Source organism: Anarrhichthys ocellatus, unplaced genomic scaffold (genome assembly GCF_004355925.1).
Source record: "Anarrhichthys ocellatus isolate YVR2014 unplaced genomic scaffold, GSC_Weel_1.0 scaffold89, whole genome shotgun sequence".
Lineage (NCBI taxonomy): Eukaryota > Metazoa > Chordata > Actinopteri > Perciformes > Anarhichadidae > Anarrhichthys > Anarrhichthys ocellatus.
In genome coordinates this window covers 177,753-187,966 of record NW_022280119.1, presented here as the reverse complement: position 1 = coordinate 187,966, position 10,214 = coordinate 177,753, and the positions used below count along the sequence as shown (strand labels likewise).

Here is a 10,214-nt window from a genome sequence, read left to right as displayed (position 1 = left end):
ACACACACACACACACACACACACACACACACACACACACACACAGTCTTGACTTTGATACGTCAAGGTTAACCCACAGTGAACAACTATGCGGCCCGGTCTGTCTGTCTGCTGTTGCATCTGGGCAAAGATAACAAACTGGCGTCTTTTGTCGACACTTGTCGTGTGGCTCTCTATCATGCAAATCCGTAGTAAAGAAACGCTGATAGAGTTACACAGTCAAATCACCTTCACCTTAAATGTAAAACACAAGCTGTGTGCCATTTCCTCTCCGACGTGTCCGTGCAGTTTATTCATTATGTATGATATACAGCATGTGGTAAGCTTTCCACAACTTTATCTCTCCATCAGTCCACTACACCACAATGAAAATGACAATCAACGTCGACTTCAAGCGCAGACACAAACGCGTCCAAATGGAAACATTTACTGTCATTATGCCCCCACTGGCACAACAGCTGACATTACTGAGAAGTGAGTGCGTGTCTGAATCACTCAAGTGCAGTGTGGATGTTGATATCTCGGAACTATATACTGTGGTGAATTTAAGACAATGTACCCAAAGTGAGAAGAATGTGCAATTACACTGGACCATTTAGTTTTTCCATTCTTCTACCGAGTCTCCATATGGAGGGAATCCATTTGCCAAGTTAGTTTGGTGACTGCAACACTGAGAGGAATGTGAGTTATGTGTGTTTATGGCGGTTCCTCCTATATTACTCAACTCTGGAGACCAAGATGAAGTAGATGGACCGTAGAAAATCCAAATTGCAGAATATATTTTCAGTCTCATATAGATCCAACGACCACTTTTAAAGCAGACAAGTATACAATTACGTTGTACAAGGTTTTGTGGGAGAACTGGTAGTATGACTGAGTCTGAGAGGGCTAGACAGGCCTCAGTCATTAGTCTGGTTTCTACTTCAGGAATGTGTCTTTTTCCTCCTGTTGCCTGAGCTGACATTTCAAGTAATGTTTTGATCACTAGCTATAAACAGCTGGTCAATCGGGTTTTGAAAGATAATACAAACATGAACCTATCAAGTGCATCTATAAAGTACAACTGCCAACAGGTACAACTACATTATTTCAACTCTTGATGGAACAATGCTCAATACCTGCCATGACGACTAAAGATGCTTCTAGTGAATTAGGGCACTGTTGCAACACTCAGATATTCCTGTTACATCACAGCCCTGCTTCTATTAACTCTGTTTAAAATGAATAAAAGACATTAGGCTTTAGGCCTAGCTCAAAGCCAGTGGTGCTGTGGTGTCTCCTTGGCATGCAGTAAAAGCAAAGATCTTACTGAATTCTGGTTTTCTCCCACTAGTTTAAGTCTTGGCCGACTGTATTCTCAGCATAACCACTGTGGGTTTGGAAGGCCGCTACTGTAAGCTGAGGCACTTTGTCTGAGACAGACGGAAAGCCAAATATTTTCTTTGTTGCTGTTTTGTTAGTGGTAGAGCTGGAGTAGTGTTTAACATTATCACATCAGTCTCCCATTAGTTCCTCATGTACTCCTGTTAAAGGCTGACCGATCAAGACACACACTATCACTTCACTCATCTAATTACATTAAAAAGTAGTTTAGCCCTTTAAAAAGGTTCAACAATTCTAAATATGGCTACGCTCATGGTACTAACTCATGTGCAAACTGACCATAAAGTGTAAATATTGTAAACTACTTTCAACTAACCACACAAAGACTGAGAAACATATTTAATATTCAACTACAAGCCATTGTCATTACTCAATCAGCTTGAGGCACACGTCCCTGTTGATGTAAAAGTCATTTCAGGGATGGAGGGGGTGGACACACGCAGCACACACGCACAACGCAGACACATCCTGGCATGAGACGTCAACTTGTGGTGAGCAGAGAGGTTATTAGTGCTGAACTGAACACATTCCCGGTGTTAGTGCCATAACTGGTGCAACTATGTGAATGGCAAGCCTTTGATTGCTACTTCCTCTTTCTGTTCAACCACAGACAAACACAAAGGTTCCTTAAAGGTCAAAGAGCAGCCGACTGGTGCCTGTGACGCATAGTCTAGACTGAATATTTTGGATTCACGCCCTAAAGATGACTAAGCGATAATACACTGTAGATGTCTGTTAATTGAACTAACAAATGGTAATGCATTTTACCAGTCAATTTAGGTAAGACTCATCACTAGGTAATTAGCTCATCCACACAACAGCCAGCAGGTAGGAGAAGCTCTGATATGTGTGGGAACGAAAAGGAGACTCCTTCAAAGTGATCAACACAGACAAATCATGTGATCATACACTATATACTGCACATATTCAGTAGATGAATGGTCACAATGTTTCCGTTTATCATTTATTATCTATTATTTATCAAAACGTTTTAGGTTAAAAACAGTGAATCGAGCTGAAATCTTACTGATAATCTATAATTGTTTTTTCCAAATTCAACTTGCCATGAATTCAGGGACTAAGCCAAGATGAATTTGTTGGGGGCCCACAGTCTACACACATGTATGTATGTGTGTGTGTGTGTGCACGGAAATGAGATTAGCTTCTTCAGCTTTCACATGACCAATGATTCCATTTCATTAGGTTGCAGTCACAGGCTGTTCCTTAGCAAGGCCAGGGTCTGAGGTCAGAAAAACACCCTCACAAGACACGTATCAACACATCACATATACACAAGTCCCTCTTCATTTATGCAGTCTTGAACTTGATTCAAATATTTGTGTGTATTTCTGTGATACAGAGGTCACAGAGTTTACAAACGTTTTGGGTGAAACGGGTGCAGGTAGGTTTAGTGAGGGGGGAGACATCTTTTCTTTCTCAACTGTCATGTGGGAAAGATCAAAGTCTTAGTTATGTAGCACGCCTTGATTTCTTGTTCAACTTCCTTTTTAAGAACACTTCACAGACACTCGAGGTGCTTAACAACAGAAAATGAATAATAGGAGCCATAAAAAAAACTAATGAGAGGAGGTAGACGAGGCAGCAGTAAAAAGGATGGGCCGTGGATTTCTTTACCCTGAAGTAAAAACCTATAGGGGACCTCAGCTTCACAAACCATACATCTATACATATGTGCTAATACGGAGTAGCAATGACCAACTGTAAACGATAGCCGTCATATGAAATAATTAGCAGCATCCACACATATTACATCTTTTTTTTAAAACTCAATATCTGGTTGCTTCTTCACAATGCAACCAATATGCTTGGTTATGCATTATAAAGTAAAAACGGACAGTGTGTCTATTCCACAAACTGACTTACCCAGATTATCAGCTGCAGTGCAGCATAAGGAGGCGGATGGCATCAGAAGCACAGGGGACAGGCAGAGGGGAAAAAGATCCAAGTCAACGGAGAGAGTGCCAGCACTTAACACTAATGCATCACCTAAAGGTGCAGTCTCATGCATCGAGCTGCCAAAACAATGCACCGATATCTTTTTAAAGCAATACCAATATCAAGTCTTTCCCACCCAGTGTCAGATGATACCGATAGATATAGAAATAAAAATAGTGGACACGTTTCCTAAATTTAAGACAAAAAGCAGAGGAGCCTGACAACAATCCTAGTGATGTAGAGTATTGTAGGAAAATGACACGTGTCAGTTTAGAGTGACACGGGCAGTTTAGAGTTAAATCTACTGCATAGTAGGAATAAGAAGAACCATTGGTCTTTTCTGTGTTTTTTAAGATACAGGTTTCTTGTACTTTTTGCTGTTGACTTTAGGAATGTGAGACATCCCCGTGAATCATACCTAAATGATCAACATCTCAAACATACTGGAAGCATAATTCTCTAATTCCTTATTTGTGTATAGTATGTGTGTGAATGTATACGAGGAACCGGAGCCAAGAGAACTGCAGAAAGAAAAAGGCCCTTCCCTCTCTGAGTGCTTACCAAGTAAGGTAATGTTTAGCCTTACTAGAGCTGCACAAGTCTGATCACTAACGTCTTCTATACACATCACTGCTGTCTAACGGAAAAACTCAGAACTACAATTTGGGCATTTCCCCTTTTCCTATTCGAGCATATTATGCTATTTAAGAGTAATAGACTGTAGTTTCATTCTTTCTGAATAAGTTGCAAACTAGTAGAGGATAACTAAAGTAACACATTCTCTGACATACGAGCCTCGTCTCATTCTCAGGGCGTCACATCCCTCACCGTCTGATGCCATCGGATAGTTTCAGATTGTTGATACAAGATCTGTCTCCCTAATTATTAGATCACTTGCACTTAGCAGTGTTATTTTTGTTAATTCAAATAAGCAGAAACAAAATATGCTTTTTTTTCTTCTCTTTTTACCTTTCTTGGCTTTCTTCTGAAGTTTCAGTGTGTCCGAGGACTTCTTCTTAATTTCCTGCCGGGCTCTTTTATACTCTGGTTCAGATGGACATGGTGAAAAATTTAACTGTGTGAAAACTCAGTGTCAAGGTACAATTTCCCATACTCTTGTTATATACTGTGGGACAGAAGCATGAACAAGACCGGTATGATAACCTCCATGTCAAACTATGTTTTTACCTTTGCTGTAAATGTTGAACATGCATCCTCATGTCACAGTAATTTGTGGATCAGCATGTTATGTTACTTTCCTGTGTGGTTACATTTGTTTGTCCTACCTTTAGCATGGTCCTTGTCCAAAGTGTTGACTCCTCTTTTCCACTCCTCCACCTGGTCTTGTAGAGGGTTGATCAGACCCTCCAGGAAGGCCCTGTGAAAACACCAGGATACTTACTTCTGATCTGAGGTCAGCTTGACCAGTGAAACAATTCAAGACTATTTAAGACTAACCGTTTAAAATGGTGAAATGTGTCCCAATTTAAATTCATCTAAAACATGAAGTGCTTGGGTTTACAGTTTTCATAAATGATGTTTATCCCAAATACGTTTTTATTGACCAATCAAAGAGCCTAACAACCTATTTATAAGATGTAAAATAGCAAATGTGTCAGTATATCTGCCACCTGATTGTAAAGTGGCAAAGAGAACGCCAGAGTTAAAAACCCATTAGGTCTGGTTTGCCTCTCTGTCTATACACTGTATGGTCCCGTCTGTCAATCATTAACAGGCAGAAAGAAAGGGGAGAAAAACAGACCCGAGAGGATATAATGATATAAAGTCTGCTTACGTCTGACTGTGTGTCACAGGAGGAAGTAAGAAACTTGTGCAGTCACGTCTGTCGATCATTGCCCACTGTGTTCGTTGTGTATTTGAGATGTATTTGTGAGTGTGTGGAAGAGGCTGTGAGTGTGAGAGGTAGGCAGCTGCAGGCTTACTGCATGAAACTAAAATTAGACTTCTGCCTCTTGCAGACATTTCTCCAAAGTGCGCGTGTGTTAGTGGGTGGTGACCATGCCCCATGCCCCCCCCCCCCCATGTACAGCCCCTGCTATGGAGATCCAAGTGGAATCTTTACTGAAATGCCAACCGAAATTAGAGAGACCCTTGTGTAGTGTGAGTGAGGGAGAGAGAGAGAGAGAGATGTATAGTGTGTGTGTGTGTGTGTGTGTGACTACACTGAAACATTACAGATGCTTGTGTTGCCAGACAAATCGTCTCTTGATCAGCATTCCACTACAAGGGGCATTCTCACCCACACACACACACAAAATGTCAAGACGTGGAACATGTGGCGAGATAGGAATTTGAATGCAGACCATTATATTGGAGTTGCACTGTTCGGGGAACAGTTTAAGTAGAAGTAAACTAACTGCTACTAATATAGGAAACACAGCAAAATGAAATAACCACAACAGAGGGCTGGGCGATAAAAAGAAAATCCAATATCACAATATGTTTGACCAAATACCTCAATTTCGTTGACCATTGGTGCTTTCACATAAATACTTACACAATGATCAGTAATGTGGGTAATCATCTGGTAAGTTCACAAAATGACATCACTTTACTGTAATCCTGTCTTGAAAAACGACACTTATCCCATATTACGAAATCCAAAATTCACATTATATAAGCAAATGTTGCATCACTTGAAAGTGGAAGTGTTTTAACGTGTGTCGAGGGAAAGTTTACCAGACATAGTGAAGTTCCTGTTAATATTCCACTTTCAGCTCAATAAAACCACCGTGATGGAGCTTATTGACGCAGTAACCCAAATTAAATCCCAGCTCTCATCAAAACCCTCTTACATCCCAGCCAATTCACCAACATTGCACAAGGGATGTATTAGATCAGATCCTGTAGACTGGTAAATGTCATTAGTGTTGTGCTGTGCAGCTGAGGAGAGAGGAATAAAGGGTAAAAGAGCAATACAGCAATACAGTATGTGTAATGTTGCTTACATGGAGAAGTGTTTGAGCTTAGCCTCTATGCTGCGATGTCTCATACACATCCTGGTCAATGCTGATCCAATGTCTTTGGTCCCGCCTGAAAGACATAAAAAATACAAAAAAAAACACCATTTAATTTACATGAATTCCTTTAAGTGACACCGATTTCCATGAGAGTAAAAATAAACAGAGAGATCCAAGTGTATCACATCAGCTTTAGACACAAAGTCTGTGTTTGGGATTAATTGTCAGAATTGAACCACCATCAAAAAGTTTCACATTTGCAACAAACTTTACATTTTTTTTAGGGCTGCAGCCAAATCATTTAGCAGAACCTTTAAGTATATAAGTAACTGGAGAAAATGGTTTAGCACAGCGCTAAAATACAAACATTGGGATATTGAAATATGAATAATGATAAAATATACATTTTTTACAATGTGAAAAAGATGCAACTGAACTCCTTCTGCCTCTTGTAGGTTGCCATTCATCTAAAAATAGAATGTAAAGCAGTTTGGTAATTACATTGAAGTACAGTATGCAGAAGTTTAATGCTGTTAATTCATCAACTTCATACTAGACAGAGAGTGACTTCTTGCACTGATTGACTTATTGACCCCACTCTCTCCACTGTGGTAATGAGTGGGACACACAGAGTTACCAACTGCACACACATGCAGGTCAAGAGAAGTGATGGGAAGTTGGAGTTGGAGCTGGAGCCTTGTACATGTGCTTGAGGCTGGTGTCGGTTTCCTTCACACAGGCTAACTAGCTGTCCACTGGAAGGCCTCAGGCTCTACAGCTAAGCAGGATCTGACGTTGATTGACAGAACTATTGTCTGGCTGCTCAGTATGACTAGTCTGTTTCTCTGTGGGGTTGAAGCACTACTGTGTGTGTGTGTGTGTGTGTGTGAGAGAGACATGGTGGGGGCACAGATATCTTGTATGAAACTGTGTGGAGTTCTTGCAACATTCTGTTCAGTGTATCAGAAGCAGAGTGAAACTCTCTCTGTGTGTGTGTGTGTGTGTGTGTGTGTGTGTGTGTGTGAGAGACAGTTTGGTTGTGATGATCTGATGTGAAGTGTGAATTCCCTCCAACAGAGCAAGCCATTCTGCTGTCAGCGCAGTCCTTGCTGCACGCAGAGACACACACACAGAGCTGTCACTCACTCACACTCACATTTACAACACACACAAAATTGTCTTTTACTTCGTCAGAATACGGACAAAACAAATGCGAGAGGCTGCTGGATTGGCCTACAACCCTCATGGAGATTTGGATGGTACAAAAGAAAAGGAAAAAAATCCTCTAAACAGGGAATTCTATTAGAACAGGAGGAAAATAGTCATTTGAAGAAAACGTGATCATCATGCTGGTGAAAAAACAATATATTTCTGAAAATATGTGCACCAGGACAATTGTATTGCAGACTAATCTAATCTAACATCTAATATTGGTGTGAGATTTTTGAAGCTACCTTGGGTGAACAGTGTATCTTAGGCTGAGGGGGAAAGATGGGTGCAAAGTTTAGAGCATATGTTCCGAATTAGTGCTGAATGTCTAAATTCCACAGGCTCTTGTGTGAAGGAAAGTTTAGAGGATAAAGCATTTTCATGTGCGTTTGTCTGTCGTATACAAGATATATATTAGATATTTGGAGTCAAGTGTCGTGGAATTGGCACTATAAGACAAGTTTTGTGTTGAATCTCCTCTGCTTTTGTCTCTTTGGCTAAGCTCTCCATGTCTGCCAGACTGAACCAAATTCATCAGGGCGAAAATAAACAAGTATCTCCCCGTGTCTCTACTCCAGAACTAAACCAGAGGAACAGCATCTGTAGTTTTGGGTCTCCATCACTGTGTGATTATAAACTGGTTTCCAGACAATCTGCATCTGTCCTGCTCTTCTAAAAGAGCAGAATTAGCTCAGTGTGCTTTTGACTGCTAAGTGAGAAGGAGGCCGAGACCAACTGTAACACAGACTTAAGTGATTCTAGATGGCAAATTTCAACTTTCTCAACCATGTTACCAAGACATAATTTAACTCCGTCCCATTGAGCCCATTATGTCCTCAACATTTTTCCTCTATCCATTCATTCATTCCTGGTTTTTCTTTTCACCCCACATGCTTGTTATTGCAGAGGGTGTGGCTACTACATGGCATAACAGACCTTCCTGTTATACAGCACCATAATGTTCATTCATTCCTGCGTTGACTTGTTTAGTCATCCTATCCATCCATCCATCCGCCCATCTCACCCTTACTATGACTGCTTGTTATTCTAGAGGGTGTGGCGGAGAGATGCCACAGTGCCACAAAGAGGCCACACGGCAGCCGAAAGGAGGAGGATTTAGTGCCGGCAAACGTTTTTCATTAAGAAGTTACTGGAGAGTTGTAGCCCACTCTGTCGAGAAAAGAGTTTGGTTTCAGGTGATTATTCATTTGTCCCACTCACACTCCTGGATTTGATACGAGGCGTATAAGAGAACCAACATGTGCTCTTGGCTATACGCACAGGTGTGCCGTTATGATAGATGGAACTCTAGCTCACACAAGTCAGATTTTATGAGATTATTGAAATAGCTCCATTTCCATTTGAATAGAGTTCCACTAAATAGTGCATTTCCTTTCAAGGGATCAGCTTTATAGACGTTAGCACTGCTCAAGACGTGGTGACGGCATAAGAACTCCTCCCATGCCATGAGCATAAACGGGCAGACATTTCAGGTAACTGAGGCTTGAAACTAAAACTGTTTACACAATAGGGACATGATAATCATGAGAAAAGTCTGTTGTTGAACTTAAAAAAATTCAGCAATACCACATACTCCATGTGTGAAAGAGACTTGTGCGTCTCACAGCAGGTAGCTAGTCCATGTGGCCTCTGCCATGACTACCAGTCACTGTGGAAACATGTAGGATTGTGTGTCGTGTGTGTCCACAGCACTGCAGCGTGTGGTCGGACTAAGTCAATATTTTTGTCAGCAACTTATGCCGGTATGAATTAGTGAAGTTGTTTTGTGCGTATGACAGAGATTTGTCTGACGTAAATTTTGTGATTATCTTATATGTGATTTTGCATATTTTGCCACATTGTGATGGTGATATAGTGAAAATTATTATTGTTATTATGATATTGATTTCAACCATTTCTAAACGAGCTCAGACATCACATGTGGTCAGAGGAAGTGTTGAAGGTTTGGGTGCAGTTTGCCCTGTTTGTGGAAAGTTGTTCTGTTGCTTTCAGGGTAAAGTGGCTGCTAACACACATCGTCTAGTGCCGACTGACCCCTGGATAGAAATAGTTCCATTGGCAGGTCCAGTTCTACACACACATGAACGTGTGCATGTGTGTGTGTGTAGCATAGCTGGCTGTTGACATGGTTGTTTCAGAGGCTTGTAATTATCCCTCAACCACAAACACTTAAATAGTAGAGAACAGACACATACACTTATAGACTATAAGCTGGACTCTTTGGTGCATCTGTGTACAAGCGATGCTAAACTGATGTCTTTTTTTTTTTTTATTAAAACCCAGTGAGCAAGTAGACAGCACTAGCAACTTTGACAAAAAAAAAAAAAAAGAAATGCAAATTTGGCCACAGAATGAATGTTTGGCTAACGTTTCAAAAACCACGCTCCACAGTAGAGAGAATATACGGGAGGCTATAATGTCAACAGATTGTCTCACAGCTGTTTATTAATTCTCTCTGTGTCAGGTTGTGATACTAATACTTGTAAGAAACCACTACTTCATACAACCCTAACAAAGCTTTGTCTCTTGGTCTGTGACATTTCAACTTTCTGTGTGGAAACTTTTGTCTCAATGGCCTGGGGACATTTGTGACAGAGGTGATAGTTTTCTGTCTGTCTGTGTGTGTGTGTGTGTGTGTGTGTGTGTGTGTGTGTGTGTGTGTGT

At 40.8% G+C, this 10,214-nt stretch overlaps 1 protein-coding gene across 6 annotated transcripts in view; it reads right to left on the bottom strand.

The window, feature by feature from the left end:
* LOC116398759 (protein MTSS 1-like) overlaps window positions 1-10,205 on the bottom strand; it is a 21,655-nt gene extending 11,450 nt beyond the window's left edge. For 4 of the 6 annotated variants that reach the window (XM_031875340.1, XM_031875346.1, XM_031875344.1 and 1 more), the window contains exons 1-4: window positions 6,309-10,205; window positions 4,626-4,717; window positions 4,309-4,383; window positions 3,268-3,279 (exon numbers count right to left, since the gene is read on the bottom strand). In XM_031875340.1, the coding sequence (XP_031731200.1) occupies window positions 3,268-3,279; window positions 4,309-4,383; window positions 4,626-4,717; window positions 6,309-6,358 (229 nt within the window). In that variant the 5' untranslated portion in view covers window positions 6,359-10,205. The remainder of the gene's footprint in view (window positions 1-3,267; window positions 3,280-4,308; window positions 4,384-4,625; window positions 4,718-6,308) is intronic. The other 2 variants (XM_031875342.1, XM_031875343.1) reach the window with 2 other exon arrangements.
* Between the last annotated feature and the right edge of the window lie 9 nt (window positions 10,206-10,214).